General features: G+C 41.2%; 1 protein-coding gene across 1 annotated transcript in view; it reads right to left on the minus strand.

Annotated features, from left to right (window-relative positions):
- The window catches only part of THSD7B (thrombospondin type 1 domain containing 7B), a 310,428-nt gene that overhangs the window by 174,227 nt on the left and 117,256 nt on the right, over positions 1-18,945 (minus strand). The window contains exons 5-6 of the mRNA XM_071562679.1: positions 15,917-16,168; positions 8,480-8,649 (exon numbers count right to left, since the gene is read on the minus strand). Of these exons, the coding sequence (XP_071418780.1) occupies positions 8,480-8,649; positions 15,917-16,168 (422 nt within the window). The remainder of the gene's footprint in view (positions 1-8,479; positions 8,650-15,916; positions 16,169-18,945) is intronic.

An 18,945-nucleotide genomic window follows, 5' to 3' on the forward strand; every position in this document is an offset into this window, starting at 1 on the left:
CTGGTTTTCCATCTGTTTTGTTTCAAAGCTGGATGTGATTTTCTATTGCTATTCTTGCATACCCTAACACATTTTTTTAATATATTTTAAATGAAGGATAAGGTGGACTTTTTCTGTGAACATTTCAAATGCCAAAATTCTCACCCACTGCAGCCCCTAAATGGCACAGGGAGCCTGGCTGGGGATGTCCTATTCAGGAAAAAAACCTGACATTATGCCCATAATAAATGAACACAACTGCTAGGAATGTCTTTAGGAACAGGCCAGCCTTTTGATCTCGTTCAATAATTGACTCTATAATGGCATTTTCCTACATTCATATAGAAAAAATGGTTTTTTTGTCTCATTAATTTCCTTGGAACAGTATCAGCCATCTTTTGGGGGGAAGGGGAAAGGCAGAAGCCAGGGAAGCAAAGAGTGGGAGGGGAAGGCAACATCTGATTCAAGTAGCAGCTTATTTATGATGCTTGTTCTTACCTTTTAAAACCCTGTGTTCTTCCCAATCTACAGAACAAACTTGAAAAAGCAATCAAGTACTAATCTGGGAGCCACTGAAACATTGCACATTTCTATAGCTGTTATATTGAATCTCCCCTTTATAAATGTGACTGCAGCTGTTCCCAGCACCACTGTCTTTCCTCAAGTTGGAATTTTACTCTTTGCTGTTATTTTCAGGTTATTGCTACCAGCAGGGGATAATAAATTGAGTTCTAAAGTGTCTTGTTTCCCTATATATTTTTACTGAGGTAATGATTTGGAGGAAGAGTGGAAGAGGAAATCAGCTCTGATATGATTATTTCCATAATGTAATTTTAAGCCAATAAATAAATTATCTTTGAATACAGTCATGTGGGCAGATACTTGCAGGCACACAAAGCAACACTCTGTGAAAGGCAATGCTGACCAGACAGAGGGAGAAAGGCACAGGATGGTATTTTGGTTGCAGGGATTCCTGTCAAATACAGTTTTTCAACTCCTCAGGAGGTTTGGTTTTTTCCCTGGGCCTTAACTACATTTCCCTTTTATAATGAAAACCCAAGTATTTTTGGCATAAAAACCAAAATGAGACATTTCTAAAAATCACTAACATAGCTGCAATACACACAGAGATTATCAGGTGTTTCTCTTGCATATTGGTGCAGCCGTATTTTAGGTAATATTCAATTCTCAAGGAAATAAATCCAAATGTTTGCCATGTCTTTTGGCAAAATTAACCCAAATTAATGATTGCCAGGGCACAGGAAAGGTCCAAGAAAGGGATGGCATATCCTTGTGAAAGTTCCTACTGCCTTTGCCAGGACTCATAAACCAAAGCCAGTTGGATCAATACAGGGGGAAATGACTTGAGAAAATCACAAAGAAATGAGTTATGTTACAAAAACACCTTTGTGTGTAAAACACAACAGGGATAAACCCAGGACAGCATTTGTAGGCAACTTCTCTAATGAAAGACTTATAACAAAACCAAAATATTACACAAGGGAGAAGTGGTGAGTGCAATTTCAGCTGCCTGGAAATGGCACCAAGCCCAGCCCGTTGCATCCCTCCATGGAGCAGCCTCATGCACCCAATGCCTAATGGAAAGGGTTCCTTCATGCTTTTAGGAAGTATTAATTAGTTTTGAAGTCACGAGGCACAAAGTTGAAGTCCTATTTCCAATTAAAATCTGTTTAATAGACAAGGAACAGCATATGAATGGAAGGCTGATCACAGCATGAAAGGGGGTTAATAGTGACTGCCAAGAGCAACAACAGTTTAATGTATATCAGAACAATAAAGATCCTCCCATTATTAAAGTGACACAGAAAAAAAGTATTCCTGTGTCCACATCCTCCACTGTCCAACAGGACTGTGATCCCAGCAGGAATACTGTGAATTGTTTTGCTACAGCAGAATTTGTGAAGATTAACGACAGCAACCACAGAACTGGCAGAAGTTCAGAGTGAACATGGGGGTTCCCACCTGCAGCCACACGACTGAGTAGACCAGAAGTGACAACTTGTTAAGAGTGTCCAGGAAAAACAGTGGAGGCAGCAGAGACACTGGGATGACAGAGGAGGCATTGATGGGAAGGCAAAAAGGGCTCTGTGGGATGTTTGAGCCTTTTGGCTGTTCCCCAGAAAAGCTGGAAATCACTGGGACAGACCACCAGAGAGGGTGTGAGAAGCCACAAGGCAAACAGGGATCAAATCCCATGGATATTTCATTTCCTTTATCCCCAGTGTCTCCTGTTCCAGGACCGGCCCAGCCACCCTTGGCTTCATTCTCTCCCTGCAGTGTCCCAGTTTGTGGTGTCATCTCATATGTACAAATCCTTTTAATTTTTCACCTGGCTCAGAGTTATTGTTATTGCCTGGACACAATGAAGCTCCCCAGCCCCTGACAGCAAGAGGAAAAAATCACACAGAACAAACCACCACTGTTTTGAATAAAATTAATCCAGTTCCAGTGGCAGGAAATAATGACAAAAATACAGAGGCAATTAAAATCTTAGCTTTCAAGAATAAAAGCTTGAACTAAAACCTACTATCTCACGTGAACTAACTGGACAGCATATTACTTGCAGGATACTACAGCCAACTATACAAATAAAAGTATTTATAAAGGGGTAACTATTTCATGGTCATAACAAATAGCTTGTTGACCAAAAAAGAGGTCTATTCTTTAGAAGGCACACTTCTTTCACTGTCAAAGTCATTTTATACATTACTCTCATCATTTTAGTTTAATTAGTTTCAAGACATGAAAGAACTGAAAATACTACACCTCTAAAAGACATTAAGGAAAAGGGTTTTTTCCTTAATGGATTCAAACTAAATTTTTTTAAATACACATTTAAACACTACTGTCAAGCACTGCAACAATCTGAATAAAATCATTTCCTCTCCTGCTTCTAAAGGGTTTCCCCTGAAGAAGCCAGCTGTTACATATTTATTTTTCCATTATGTGAGTTGTATCTCATAAATTCTGCTCAGCATTTGGTGAGCTTACAGATCAATAACTCGGCATCCCAGAATATAAATCTGATGCAGACTTCCCTGAATATATTTCACACTTCAGAGGTGCATTTCTCATCTTTTCAAGCCAGTGCGGTCATCCCAGTGATAAATAACTAGTCTGGGATGAGAGGGATCCTTGGGAGGTGGTTCTTCCACCTGAGAATGTGGTTTCTGGGATTCAGGACAACTAAGCCCCAGGCTGGATGTCCCTGTTGCTGGACCACGAGCCAGCAGAGCAAAGCTTTCCTCACACCACTGCTGACCATCAGTTCTCTTCCCCACCATGGTCCCTGCCAAGTTTCTTCATTCCTAATATATTCCAGCCTGTTCCTTTTCAATTTCATAAACCAGATGAGGACTACAGGATTTAAACATCAAAGTTCTTAAATTCTAATTTCCATAGAGTAAATTAATCTTCTCATTCCTGAAGCTTCACCAGCATAAATTTACAACAACAACAAAACACAACAAAAAAAAGGTGTGCATTTAACACAGGGCTCGTCCTCCTCACAGGGCTCATATTCACTCCACCAGTGCATAACCTGCACAGCTCCTACGGGCAGCTTATCTCCATCGACACAGCCTTTTCCCAAGAATTATGCAGGATGGCAACAGCCAGGAACGACAACAACCTGCACAACCAACTTCAGCTTCCTGAAGATCTGACCTGGCACCACCTCCCAAGACACCTGGCACCCAAAAGGATGGTGGCACATTCAGAGCTGGTGCTTCACTGGTATTTTCTCTTCCCAAAACTACTCCCAGAGTTTCCTGAACAGATGCCACATGTACCAATTTGAAACACTAATCCCCCAGAAGACACGCACTGGAAGGTCAGGATTCAGAGCAGAACAAAGAATTTGCAGGGATAAAAATGTGGCACCCTCATTAGGAAATAGAGTGTAAGGAGCAAAGAAGGTAAAACAGAATATTTTAGAGCTAAAAAAGACAAAAAGGCAGAAAGAAAAGAATGAGGTTAAATAGAGAATAGTACAAGATATGAATGAAAGGAGTTCTCAAATTAATCTCTGTGCAACTCCAGAGAGGCACCAATTTCTGGGAAATAAAATACAGTGCCAAAAACATCTCCCACATGGGAATCAAGAATAGTCTGAAAAGTTCACTCATCAGATAAGAAAGAAATACACATTTTTGTCTATCAGCAGTAGGGAGAAAGCTCAATATTTTGTGGAAAACAGGAAAATATAAAGGCCATAAACTCATCATTTTGAGACTCGTATAAGTTGGACTTAGAATAAAGTGCAGGGGAACAGTTTCAGTTTCAGACCGTTCTGTGATTCTGTCAGCAAAGTGTCTTGTAAGACAAAACTACATAAGGGAATACACACAGGGATGGATCAGAAAGAAACCATTAGACCTGGAAAGGTACTTGAGTATTTTCCAAGTCTTCAACTCTAAACAGACTGAAGGAGGTTTTGCTGCTACAGCTGGCGACACACAAGCTTACAAAAAACCCCTGATGGAAGATGAACCAGGTGGAATGGCATCCTAAAAATAAAGCAAAAATTAGTATAGGCTGGAGAACTACAGTGGAGCAAGTCAGTCAAGATATTATGTCTACTAACGGGTGAGGGGTGAATATCTCTCAAAGGAAAGAGGGATATAAAAAATAATAGAGACTTCTGTAGAAATAGTTTTGCAGAGTAACACTAAAAGGTATCCAAAAATAATGAAGGCACAACTATCTCACATGCTTGCCGTTGAAATTCAAGATCAAATAAAAATAAATATAAGGAGACAAATACGATGGAGACGCTCATTAAGCAAAAAAACTATAAACAAAACTTTAGAACCTCGTACAGGTAAAAAATTTTATGTGGATTTTCAGATGGAAAATAACAAAGATTAAAAAGATAGGAACTTGCAATGATTTGCTGGTGAGATGATAATAAGAGATACATTTTATTAGCCAAGTTTATTATGCTGGGTAAACAATAAAGAGGATTCAAGGGAGAACAGCATTTCACAAAACTCTTTTCAGTCCTATAATTAAAACTTAAGCAGACAGGCTGCAAAAAACATTATAAGAAAACTCTGAAAGTGAGAGGTAAATTGGATCTCATTCAAACAAGTAAAAAGGAAAAAATGTCAAGATATATAAGGCACAAATTTTATGAAAGACTGACAGGGCAGACAGATTCCTAGTTAGAAAGCTACAGAAAATATGGAGAGAACAGCAGTCCCAGTCACCAGGGACAGCAGGTAACTAGTTCAGAGAAGAGAGGAGATGCTTCAGAAGGATTTTATAAAGGCTGCCATCTCCCAGGCTACTGATAAAGAGTTACACTTTCCAGATAAATCCAAAAAGCAAAATTTAATCAGAAAACAAAAGGATACTCCCTGGTCTTCAGAAGAGAAGGTCAAAAATTCCCAAGGAAGAAGATTAAATCCAGGAACCACATACGTTTATTAACTGTTTGAACATAAACACAGACACCACTCCCACTCTAGGACGAATTTTAATTCCCATGTTATTGGAATCATTTATTGTGATTGAAAGGAGAGGATTGTACTGTCAAACAAGGAGAGAGATTTCATGAATTGATCATTGCATAATATTCCTCCCTACTTTCACTAAATGTCTTTTTTGTCGGCACCCTGGGGATTGTTATAGTGGTGCTTGCTCAGATCACTTAAAATTTATTGTGGGGAAACACATGTCAGACAAAATTCCATAAAATCAACAGTCACAAAAATCCTATCTCTTTATGAAAGCCCACTTACAAAAGAGACGTGTGTCCCATGGTAACAGTCTGGGTTTGAAAATAAGTTGAGGATCTACTTTATTTAAAAGAGCTTCCACACTAGTGAAGAGGTACAAAAAAGGGTAACCACCACCATGCCCACAGTTTGTTCCAGACATGGGTTGTCCAGGCACAGGGGTCAGGGAGCTGAAGGGCACAAAGGACACACTGCAGCTGTGCCACGGGTAGCTCATTTCCACATTCTAGGCTGCTTTTTGTGCAAAATTTGTCCCCATCTTAAAAGCAACCTCCTTTCCAACATGCAGATTTGCTACTTCCCTCTCTGGGTATCAAAAGAGTAACAATAAACTTGAAGTATCAGATGACAACCTCTGTGAAAATTAAGTGTTTATGTGTAGAAACTCAATGAGATACCTTGAGTAAACACAAGGATCTGTTTAAAGCCAATCCTGTTTAAAGTTCAGTCTAAATCAACAAAAGCCTCACAGTGAGTAGAAAGCAGAGGTGTGGACTCCTTGGCCAGAGCAGCTCACACTCCAAACAGTGCAGTCTCCTAACTTAGGGGTCTCTACACTGCATTCCCCACACACACAGAAACACAGACTCTGAATTACACACCCCTTACACATTTACCAGCTGCTCCCTGACAGCTCCATCTACATGGAACAACCTCGGCGTGCAACAATATTACCAAGGACCCCAAAGACTGGAAGATCTCCTGCCTCCAAATATTCATGGCCCATGTTAAAAGCATGAGCTTCCTCCTTAAGGCCTAAAAAATACATAACTTCACTTGGATCAAGACAAGGATTTCTTAGTTAGGCCACCTCTTGGGGGAGAAAGATGTGAAATCTTATCAATGCATTTCTCAAAGTAATACCTTAGTGAGAGTTTTCCATTTCCAGTATCTTCAAGTTGGATTTTGATAATCAAAATACAGAAAGATTTCAGTAGACTTAACCTTTTGAATAACTGATATATAGGGACTCAAGAAAACAGGTGCTCCCCTTCCAAGTACACACATTTTATTAAAGGAAGAAATAGATGGGAAGACTAAGCAAATGAAAACTGGGAGAGATATCCCTGGGGGATAAAAGAGCTTTGAGCTCTTATATGTATAAATATATCACAGATGGTACCTGTCTCCAACTAGGATTCTACATATTTTATCCAAGAATGCTGCTGGAGAGACCACAGGACAAAATCTTCTCTCACATATGTCATTGGGCCTAGGTCCAAATTCTCATTGGAAGTAACTAGAAGAATAACAACTGTGATGGATGGTAATATCTTATTAGACTCGCTTGTTTGATTCCTGAATGATCCCTCTAAGGACACTCAAGAGGTGAAGAAAGAAAAATTACTATACTTTTGATAGTAGCAATTAGACTCTGCATTTGCTTATACATAGAGGATTAACTTGCTCATCTTCTCCTCATCACTGAAAAATTGGTACAATAAAATATGAGATGCTCTAGTGATGAATAAAAGTATTCTGCCAGTTCAGATTGCCAGAAGAAAAAAGCCAAAAAATATATCATCCCTTATTTATTCAGAATACAAAAATTGATCAGCTAGTAAATGAGACAGACTGAATATTACTGGATGGGGAGGGATAATAGGGAAGGCTTTCCCTCCTTCTATTTGCATGTGACTATGCTGACAGTGGATGGGATTCTCACTTTCCAAGGACTACTGTACATCTGCACTACTGCTCTGAAATTACAGTAATAATTTATACCTTGTCCAATTGCTCTGCACATTTATTTTTTTCCAGTTGTCCATATAAAATTATTTTTTAATAAAGGTTATAACTGGCAGTACAAGGAAGAGGTATCCCAGTGAGTTTGGGGGCTTTTTGTTGAGGAGAGAGCTTGCAACTTTTAAGTTGAACTGAACTTTGAACAAGGGAAAAACCTGCAGGTGATCACAGGGTGGCAAAGTAGTGCCAGATGTTTGGGAGAGGTGCAGCAGCCACTACACATGGACTGAGCAGAGTTTAAAACAGGTCTGGTTTTCCATGATCCCAGAGTCTGTGCAGGATGCTGGGACACATACTGGGCATCCAGGAAACACTTGCTTTGCCTCTGCAAGTAAATAAATCTACTATATCCTATTGTGTTGTTATTGTCTTGCATCTCTTCTCAAAAACACATTCTGCAAGAGCACTACATCGAGTAAATAAAACAGCCTATGATGAATTATTCATTGTGAATCTGTAACTACTTATTATTCTTCTAAAAGGAATATAACTCACTTCTTGAGTCCAAAAACCGTCTGTCTGCTCAGAAGTTGTGACAATATTATTTTTGCTTTCCCCTTCAAATCACAAGAAAGATTGTGTATCAATCTGAAGCCATGTCTGGAATGGAGTGTGACATCTTCTTTTTATACCCTAAGCCAGGACTACACTGCAGATAATGCATTCAGCTACAGAAGGGCTGGGCTACCTGATATTCGAGAGAGGAAGATAAGTCAACTCCAAGCAAAATTTAGTTCCTTGATCCCTTGTAACCCTCCCAGCACAAGTGAACAACAGGACAGGCAGCAATTCATTCAAGGAGTTTGTGGCTCTTGGCACTTCCACACAACACCTGCTCCATCTGATGCCAAGTGACCCCTTCTGTGAGAGCACAGATACCAGGAGGGCACCAGCCAAAGGCTACCAATGGCTGCGTGTCATCCACCCATTCCTCCCCATTCCTCTCACTCAGAGCTCCTTAGGCAGCATCCCAGACAACCCCCCACACGTACCTTCCTTCAGCCGCTGTGTCCCGAGCTCCACAGGGATCTGCACACAGTAGACCACCCGGGTCTGGAGGCCACCTCCACAAAGCCCTGCGTGCCTCTGGTGGGGAGGGTCCTGCTGGCCAAGGAGGAGAGACACCTGGCAAGCTGTCCATTCAGAAGTTCTCCAGGCAAACCTTTGGAATAAAAGAGAACAGATAAAATGAGTTTTTAAAGGACTACAGGTGAGGGAGGGGTACTTTATTGGATGACAAAATACAGCTGGTTTAATCTTTAGAGCAGCACTTCCCTATTAAAAACACGGACTGTTTTGAAACATTTTGAGTGTTAAATTTACAAAGGTATTAGCTATTTGTCTGGAGCACTTGTGTAAAACTTCTCACAGAGCACCAATCTCCAAAGAATTCTGAAACTAAATCATCCTGACAACGCCTTTGAGCAGGGTGTAAAAAAGCAGTGAGGATTAAGAGGTTTGATCAAGTGCTAAAACTTGTTTTCAAACATGTGGCTCAAACCACCAAACCATCTCTCTCTGCCAAGAGCTGAACACCTCACTCTGAAATGCACTTAACAGCTGAAATCCTGCGTATGTCAACAGAGCTCCAAGCACAGGTGGATTTTCTACAGGGGACAGCTTTATAAGAGCCTGGAGTACTCCCAACTCCTTCAAGGGACTGGCCAAAGCAACTCAGTTAACTCCAGTTCCCAGAAGTTGTGACACACAGCAAGGTCTACACAAAAAATACTTTCATTCTATATTCCATTCACAACTGAAGAGCATTAATGGTTTGCAAGTAAGGATAAGGTTTTGGGGCGCAGACAAGATGAAGGCTGTACAGACAGTAGTGATTGGTGTATATCAGCTTAAAGGCCAGGAAGAACTCACTAAAACCATTGGAAAAACAGTGTTGTGTATCCATGGAAAGCAAGAGTTATATGCCTGAAAATGTAGAGCATATTTCTGACACAACAGTTTCCATAGGCAGAATTCTCTTTGACTCACAGGTCACAGTATGAGGGGAGTAAATAAGAGCTTGAAGTCTTTCTGAGCTTTCTGAATGCAAATCTTAGGCAATATTGTTTTTACAACCAATCTGTTCACACTTCTGCTGCTTTGTTCCTCCACTCCTCTAAATTTCATAGTTTCCTTTTTCCAGACAATCTTTGGGTTTTGTGTAATGTAAACTATGTAAAATAATTTCCTTTTCTTATCCTCACAACAAATGCTCTCTCTTCTTACAGCAGATCCACAGTTCTTTAAATTACTTATGTTTGTCAACTGCTGACTGATCACGGGAAACTCAAAACACAGTGGGGTGTCTCTGCAGGAAAATCCTTCCACATCTTAATTCCATGTATTCTCCATGGCAAGTATTTGTTCCTGACTACAGCTATGTGGCAAGAAAGAATGCATCTCAAAATTATATGAAAAATAAATAAATAATTTGTCTGAGCACACATCAATGTTCTCTTAACTCCTTATGTTGTAAGGATGGGCATAAAATGACTTCCAGCCACAAAGCACTTCTGAATTTTGTAACGTACTCATGGAAAACATTTGTGAATACTGTCAATTACTTTTCATTTATAGGTACTGCTTGGATGAGCTGTCATGCTCCCTTAAATAACACACAGCACCATGTGCTGGATACACTCACAGGGGTTATTACCAACAGAGAAAACAATAAAGAACAGACTTTTCCTAAGACAAATATCAAATACTTGAACTCCCACAACATATAAAGCACAGCCATGAATTTTATCTTCCAGTAGTTCCTAATCCAAATTTCTTGGGCCTGCAGTGTTAAATGCAACCTTCCTCTTACCATATATACAATAAAAAGGGCTCTTCATCAAACACTGAGTGCAGACATTTCCTCCTCCACAGCACTTCAGACATTGTGCTTTCAGGTCTGCACTTTCAAAACTTAGAGATGGAACACAAATATCTTTTTGCAGCCATGGAAATAGTTCTGTTAAAGAAGTATTTGTTAAAAAAAAACAAAAAACACAACAAAACTGACAAGAAAAACTCATTGTCAGTATCTGGCTTAGGAAGTCAGTAGTCAATTCTGGATCCTAAAGACTCATTTCCAGAGGTGTGAGCATCTGCCTCTCCTATTCAGCGTGAGCTGCGGGAGTTAACACCTACAGAAATTAGGCCATTGATGATTAAAATTATGCAAAGTAACTAAATCTGAGCTCAGAGATAATTAAACTTCAGCATCAGCTCCTGAATCTTGAAAAAAAAAATCCCTTTAGATATTCTCCCAGAGTCAGTGGGTAGTGTGCTCTACTGCTGAGCAGCCTACAAGGAACAGCCATGGGAGCTCAGGTGGTCCCTGTGCCACTGTCACAGCTCCAAGGCTCAGCCCCATCAGCCCATCTTGGCTTTTCCCAGCTGGACATGACCTTGGCTGCCTGGAATTTTCCAGTAACAAATCCTAATCTCCAAGCATTAGTTGTTCAAAATTTTCTTTAAATATTTTCACTGCCCTTAGCAAGCCCACCACCCCAGAAACATATCCAAGGGATTACTGTCCCACTGAGTGGGAAACCCTTCCCGATCGACACAGTGACCTTGGACATCTTTGGGGCAGACTCTGCAGGGTTTTAAGCAGTGTGGCCAATACTTGGTATTAGTTTGCCCAGCTATGGACTTCACTAAATACAATGAAAATTAACATTACTTAACAGACAGAAACTGGCTGCATAATCGTTTTTATATTTAATCAGAAGCTTGTTAATAGCCATTAGTGAAAAAAAAATGAGATTACTGGCTGGAAAATGCTTGGGCAGTTTTGTGACTTGGGCAAACTCTTGCAAATTACTGGCACCATCCACAGTGAGTTTACCACACAACTGTCATTTATCCAGCTGAACTAACATGGCCAAAGGCACCAATGAACTGTAATGAAAATGTGCTGTACCCACGTTAAATTCAGGGGCCAGTCCATCCAGACCATCCATTCACCATCCCCAGAGGGTGAGGAGGGTGATAACTCAGGAAGTGGGACAGACATTACACAAGGGATCAAAGCTGGTCAGCTCCAGTGTGCTCCTGTGATACTCACTCCGAAACCTGTCACTGACCACAATTTCAGATGTCAACAGATTTAACATCTCATTTTAACTCCTACCAGTCTCCCGTGAGACCGATGCAAACTTGGTAGAGCTGCAGTCCCAGTTGTGACCCATTTATCTGCAGGCCTCTCACTAAAACGTCTCAGCCCTTCCCTTTGGCTTTCCAATAGGCTTGTTCCAGCTTTTGACAGCACTGAGGTGCAGGAGGGTACAGCTACTTCAGAGGCTGCCAGACCCCACTGATCATGCTTAGAGGACTAACAAGGTAACATCCCAAATGGGGACCTCCAGAATCCACAGACAGTTGTATGATTCTGCTTAAGAGAACAGGCAAACAAAACCTGCAGGTTTAGGAACAACCAAGTGTGTGCTTGAGGTATCCAGGAGGGAACTTGGCCAATCAAGCTGGACAGCTTTTCACATCATAAGCAGTGCTCAGAATTTCCCTGGTGAAGAGTCAGCAGTGGAAGCAGAAGATCAGATCCTGCAGGTTTCTGTTCCAATCATGGCACAAGTGTGCTCTTGCACTGTGACACCTGCAGGAGAAATCATCCAGCATGGAGATGGATAACCAAAGCTTCACTGTGGATCATTCCTGACCCAACAGGAGGCAACAGAGCTGGAGGTCACTGCTGCCTGCCCAAGGCCAGTGAAGGTCAAAGGGCTGAAGAGCAATGTTGCTATTCCTCCCAAAGTGTAACTCCAGAGCCTATGGGCACCTTTCACTGCATTTCCCCTCCAGTCTTCCCTACTTCACACTAATGCCTTATCTTTAATTTGGGCATAATGAGCCTCATTTACAAAGTGATACCATCACACCTGTATCTCAGCAGTAACCTCAAGTCTTTTTTTTAAAAAACAGGTCTTAAAACTTTCCCATTTTTCATCATTTAACTTTTGAAAGCTTTGAATTTCCAACAAAGCAAAGAGGGTTTCTTCCTAAATCCCTGTCTTGTAACATAGCAACCACAAGCAAAATGAACGATATAAAGACATAATCATAATTCTGGAAAATCTATCTATTCCCAGCCAACATGAAAGCTACACATCAAGGATAAAAAAGATATAAAACATTGTTCTAAAACTCATGGCTCAGTGACAGTTATGCAACAAACAAGTGCTCAATATCTTTCGGATTTATAGTAACCTCTTGGTCTTTTTAGTCTATTGGACTTAAGCTTTTAGTGTTTAAACAGGTTTTATACCTGTATATTCCCATACACTTTAATTGAAGTATCCCAAATTTATGTCACAATAAAAGAAAATAGAATCACCTCCTATGTGTTTAAGCTTCTTAAGCACTTAATCCTTTCAGAACAAATAACCAAAAGTAAAACAAAGCACAAAGCTCTGGAGCCTTACATGCAGTTAATGTGTTTTATTTTCTTGCATTTAAACTATTGATTATAGAAGTCATTGTAAACTTCAGCCATAAAATGAAAAACCCTTCCCATCTAACAGCAAATTTACAGCTTTGCCACCTACCTGTGATGGGACCTTTAACTTGAAGTCTTGCCATGGACACAGAGGTAATATTTAACAGAGCAGTTCTGAGGCTTAAGGTATTTTTTCCCTCTGGATCCTTTTAGGAGCTGGAAAAAGCTTCACTCATCTATCTCTGCTGAGTACAACTCTGCAAGTTCTACTTCTTAATCTGCTGCTTTTCCATGTTGGTGGAAACTAGACCAGGTTGCTTCAAGCCCCATCCAACCTGGACTTCAACAATTCCAGGGATGGGGCAGCCATAACTCTGAGCAACCTGTGCCAGGGCCTCACCATCCTCACACAGGGAAGAATTTCTTTCAAATATTCTTCCTAATATACTAAGAATTTATTCCTAATCCCCTTCCTTCTGCTGCTCATAGACTTATCCTGTTTCTGGTCTACATCATCCCTAATTTTCTTTGCAGTGCCTGGAGCACACACTTGAAAGTTCCTGCCCAAAGTATAAAGCTAAAGGAAAGACTACTTGTCTCAAAATAAACCAAAAACTAACCAAGAGTTATACCCATGAACTGGGAAAGTAAATACAAGTCTCACCTTAAGAAATTTTAAGACTAATCTGATTAGGTAAAACACAAGTGAGAAAGAAAAAAGGAATGGCTTGCGCTGAGACCAGACAAATGAAGGAAAGAGCCTTTCATTTCTGTTACAGAAATCTCCTTAAATTGATCATCTTCTTGTAAGGGGAATAAAGGAATGATAACTGCTTGGTAAGCCTCAGCAAAGCCACAGATGAAGTGGCATGTATTTAAGGGGGGGAAAAGCATAATCTTTCTAGGTATTAAACTGTGAAGAGAATATGCTCAAATAAGGAGAATATGATCACCAAAGACTTCTATTATTTCACAGGGATTAACACTCCATCCCCCCACAGCTGAAAGAGGTTTCCAGGGGCTCAGTCACCAGTTCCCACAGCCCAACACCAAACCACAAGGCTGTAAACAGCAACATGGACTCCCAGTACCCTTCACCAGCTGCTGACACCTAAACAACATACTCAAAAATGTTTGACTTCTGCTAATTAATAGAAAATTCTGGTCCCCACAGCCTCATATCCAGCAAACCCACAGCACGTAACTGCAATATTACAGATTTTCATTCTTGCTTGTTTCTGTATGTACTGAATGGAAACATCAAAGTCTACTAAGCAGGCACGACTGTAAAATTCTCCTCAACACTGCACAGTGTGAGAAGGTCACAGCCTACCACCTGCATTTCGAGATACTACATCCCTAGAAAAAACAATTAGCTAAATACCAGAACTGTATTTTTTAATATTTTTAGCTAAGTGGCTCTATTAACCTGCAAGTTTAATGTCATTTTCTGAGCTAGCACATTAGGCAGTTTATCCTGGCTCATGCAGATACTGCCCTGGAGGTGTTGCCTCAAGGTTTGAAGGCACAGCAGGATGGGGAAGGTTTCAGGGTTCACAGAGTCATGAAAAACTGGGCAGAGCAGCAACACACTGAAAGAACAACAGGTTTCCTCTATAGAAAGAGTGGCATCTCCAAAAAATTATCACTGTTATGCAGGTTCTCACCTTTTGGGCTCTCCTGGCTCTACAGAACCATTTGCCCTTCAATCAAGTGCAATGTCAAAAAGTAGAAGTGAGGAAGTGGGGACAGCCCCAGGTCTGTTCACTCCCTGATTAAGTCCCAGCCAGTCCCCCCTAATCAGGTGTCACCTGCACCAGGCTCCTGTGCAAAATCAGCCAGACAATGTGCTAATCTATTGTCTTTGAAACCGGTGTGCGCTTGGGCAGGAGCAAAAATCACTCTGTAAGAGCCTTTTCGGAGGATGTAATCAAGCAATGGAATATTTTTTTTTTATACTTCCTCTCTTCTGCTGGCAGGGTGCATAAAACGATCAGCATTTGATTTTGAATGAGCCAAGTGATACAGAGACACTTTTACAGGTGATGCCTTCCTAAGAAATGTATCTTGCAAAGGCTTTATTAAAGGTTTTGGTAGTGTCTGGCAAAGCCCCAGAAACTCATGACATGAGCAGTGAACAGACCTATTAAACACACTCAATCAGCAGACAGGGAGATTTGTCTGTATGCATATAAAATTTTATCAATCCCAAAGCATTTTACAATCAATCTCAAAACATGTAACACAAAAAATCAAACAATATTTTATTTTCCTTTCAAAGCACACTGTGAACCTCCCATACTAGCCTGGCCAAGCACAGTGTCTGGGTTTGCAGACCAGAGAGGAGAGATCCTCTCCTTCTGCCAGAAAAAAGATTGCCACAAACCAAACAAGCTCTCAGGGACTGCAAAGTTTCCCATTTCAAGAAGCACCCAGAGGGAAGCTGAGTAAAGTCCAAGATATTACCCCTGATCAGTTCCCATTTTCCACAAGCAGGACTGGGATTTTTTTTTTTATGAGGAGATGAAGAGGAATCTTTAAATCTTATGCAAAAATTACAATTTCAAAGCCAATAAAAGCACAGCCATAGAGACCTGCCCAGTCTCTGTGCAGCTGAGGAAATTCTCTGAAACAGCAATCAGTATGAAAGGCCCTTCAGAGAACAAGAGTCTCTGCTTTCAGCTTTTAAAATATGAAAATACAAACTGTAGTGGGTGTAATTCAAATTCATTTCTATATATAACTGTAATTATTGTAATAGCAATAACAACAATAGCAACAATTACAAGAACATTACTAACAATAAATAATGCCACTAATCACAGTTAACAACGATCAAATCAATGATCTCTCAGGCACGGAGAGAAGGCACGACACGGAACCCTCTCCACGCACAGACCGAGCAATGAGGACCCGCTTTGCACAAGGCAAGTCATCAAACAGGGGCCTCTTTACTTCCAAAAATGAAAAGCTCTCACCATACCTGGGGCAGGGCTGCAGCAGCTCCTTCCCTCCCACGCTACACGCTTCCCTCTCCTCCAGCTCCGGGCACGGCTTCCCGGCGCCCACGGCCACGCTGCGCACGCTGCGGCGTCGGCTCCGGAATCCCGGAGCGAGATCTCCCCAGCTGCAGGTCCGGGAGCAGGAGCTCCACGGGGACCACTCGGAGGTTTCACAGTCCTTGGCGATGACACAGGACTTGGCGGTCACGGGGACAGGATCTTGCAGGCAGAGGCTGTGATAAGAACATGGTACAACAGCTGAGAAGATCTTGCTTAATAAATTCCTATTTCCTTTTTCAAACCAAACCCCCCAAAAAGAAATCTATGGTCATTTTGGGCAAATCAGAAGACCAGCACCAACAGGAATACAATGAAAGTAAGATGAACTCCAGTGCAGTGCACATAATGCATTTCCAGTGAGCTCTGGGTGCAATCTTTCATGCCAAGTAGTTTGTAAACAATATATCTCATTTATTTCAAGTTAAGGCAGATGAGAAAGGCATTATATTTGCTCTTGTGTAGTCAGAGTTTCACAGTTTATCCAGAATGGAAAATAAAATCCAAGCCCAAGAGAAATACTGCCACTGGTAATCATTCTCATATCCTGCACACAGGACTAGCTGTCCACTGTCTGTGCATCTGTCCATCCGTCCATCCATCCATCCATCCATCCATCCATCCATCCATCTGCACATCCATCCATCCATCCATCAGCACATCCCTCTGAGCAGCTCTGCTCTTCTAAAAACTAATTAGTCCCACACTAATAAGAGCGCTATCGGTTCTGTGAGGCTGTTATCAAACAAATGCTGTTGAACAAGGTCAGAGGGTTTTCAAACCTGACAAACCACCAGAGACCCAGCAATGCTGTAGAGAGGGCTTGGTTTGGGACTCAATTACTCCTGCTGCCATCAGGACATGATCTGGTTCATTCTGCAGCACACCAAGACACCACAAGTGGCCCAGTACAACAGGAAACCAATTTCTAAGAGCTGCCAACTGTTGTGATTTGGTATCGAGCCCCAGAATAACCTTTTTTAGACTTCCAAAGGTAGAATAACTTTTCACAACATACAAAACTATTGCAAATACAGCAAATACTTCACAGAGAAGACAACCCCACAGACTAAGGACACCATCCTTCCTTGTTCCTCTGTTTCTGTCTCAGTTAGCTGATGGTTCTCCTGCCCAGGAGTGCTGGGGGGGATCCCACCGAGCACAGCTGTGACTGTTCCATCTCCCCTGGCCAGAGACCAACCAAAGAGGCTGCTCCATCCCTGGAAGTGCTCAAGGTCAGTTTGGATGGGGCTTTAAGCAATCTGGTCTGGTGGAAGGTGTCCCTGCCCACTGTATGGGAGCTGGAACCAGGAGGTATTTTAGGTCCCTTCCAACCCAAACCACTCTATGATTCTAGAGGGTCACCTCTCCTCCCCCAAAATGGGAGAAAAACCTTTCTTATGTCAAAAACCTTGGAGAGCTGAGGTAGTAGAGCACAAAAGGACATACCAAAAGAGGACTGAGGGATGTGTGAGCAGAGATACTGCTGAAGAATCATGAAGGACAGCACGGGGTAAATAAGGATGAAATCCAGAAAAAAAGAAATCACCAGAAGTAAAGAAAACAAGATTTCCTGACTTCTGCATAGTGTTATAAGCATGATGCAAACTGGTCTCTGAGATTAAGACAACACATGATGAACTCAGTTTGAGCTCTGAATTTGTCTTCTCCAACCTCCAGCTGCTTGCAGTCAAACTTCTGACAACTGTAAGGAGCAAATTCAGGTCCACTTAAAAGGTGTGAAATCCAGAGATGCTGCCAGGGAACCAGCCATTACCTCTCTTGCTACTTCCTACAGCACAGTTTGACCAGCCTAACTCCCTCCAAGATAAATAGACTGGGGCAATCATTTCTGGATTGCTGGGCAGCCCCATGGGGGGAGCAGAGAAGATAAAGGACATTCACTCACTTCTCCAGTCTACAAATTGCTCCCCTTTTCACAAAGGTCAATAGGAATATTCCCACTGATAGACATTAAGTTTGACTAGACCCTCAACCACCAGCAAAATACAGCATTTACTCACTTATATTTGAACTTCAATGTAAAAAAGAGAAAAGTGTAGCAACTTTTTGTCTTTTTTCCCCCAGAATAAAACTCATTAATCTCACAGGTGGTGTGAGGATGAATTTACTGGGGTTTATTTAAACAACTTCTTAAAGTACAGGCAGCTTGTGATGTTTGTAGACCCCTCAAAATAAAACTATTCTTGCTTACGATTTAAAAATATGTCTCATTCCACTATTACAAGTCAAATGCAAATGATTGCAAATCTGGCTCTGGAACAAAACATCAGCTCTATTGAACCAAGGACTGGAAAGTAATACTCATTATACATGTACTTACTAAGCCAGGGATTTTGAGTCTTTTTTTGGAACATTACATTAGGTGCAGTCACATGGATGGTCACTTAATTTCCCTTTCAATAGTTTTTCAACAGATGAGCCATCCATGCTACAAATATTAACAAGCAAAACTAATTCCTGACTTTGAGTAGATAAAACAGAAGCACATATAAAACACTGTCCTAACTGATGATACCAGAAGACTTGAGTTCATCCAAGAACACAGCACAGAGGGTGAGAGATCTCACATTTTAAAGTGTGATCAAACCTTCCATTCAGATACCACTGTGAAAACCCAAATCCATTTTTTAGGTTGCACCACTGCAAAAGAGATTTAAGTCTTGCCTGATCTTTACTGAAACACTGAACAAAATGAAGCCTTTAAAAATCTGGTTTGGGGTCTTCTTTGAAATGAACATCATTAGTCCCAGTTCTGAGCCAGACAATACCTCCAATACCACCCCTGATAGATTCAAACCTACACTGACACTGTGGCTGCAAAAGCCACCCCTGCCCAGAAATCATCTTACATTGGCAAAAGCCTTTGCCAAAGGCTGAAGAGCTCTTTTCTTTCCCTAAAAATCCCTCCACCATTCTGCTATAAAAGGAT

This window comes from Pithys albifrons, chromosome 8, assembly GCF_047495875.1.
Source record: "Pithys albifrons albifrons isolate INPA30051 chromosome 8, PitAlb_v1, whole genome shotgun sequence".
Classification (NCBI taxonomy): Eukaryota; Metazoa; Chordata; class Aves; order Passeriformes; family Thamnophilidae; genus Pithys; species Pithys albifrons.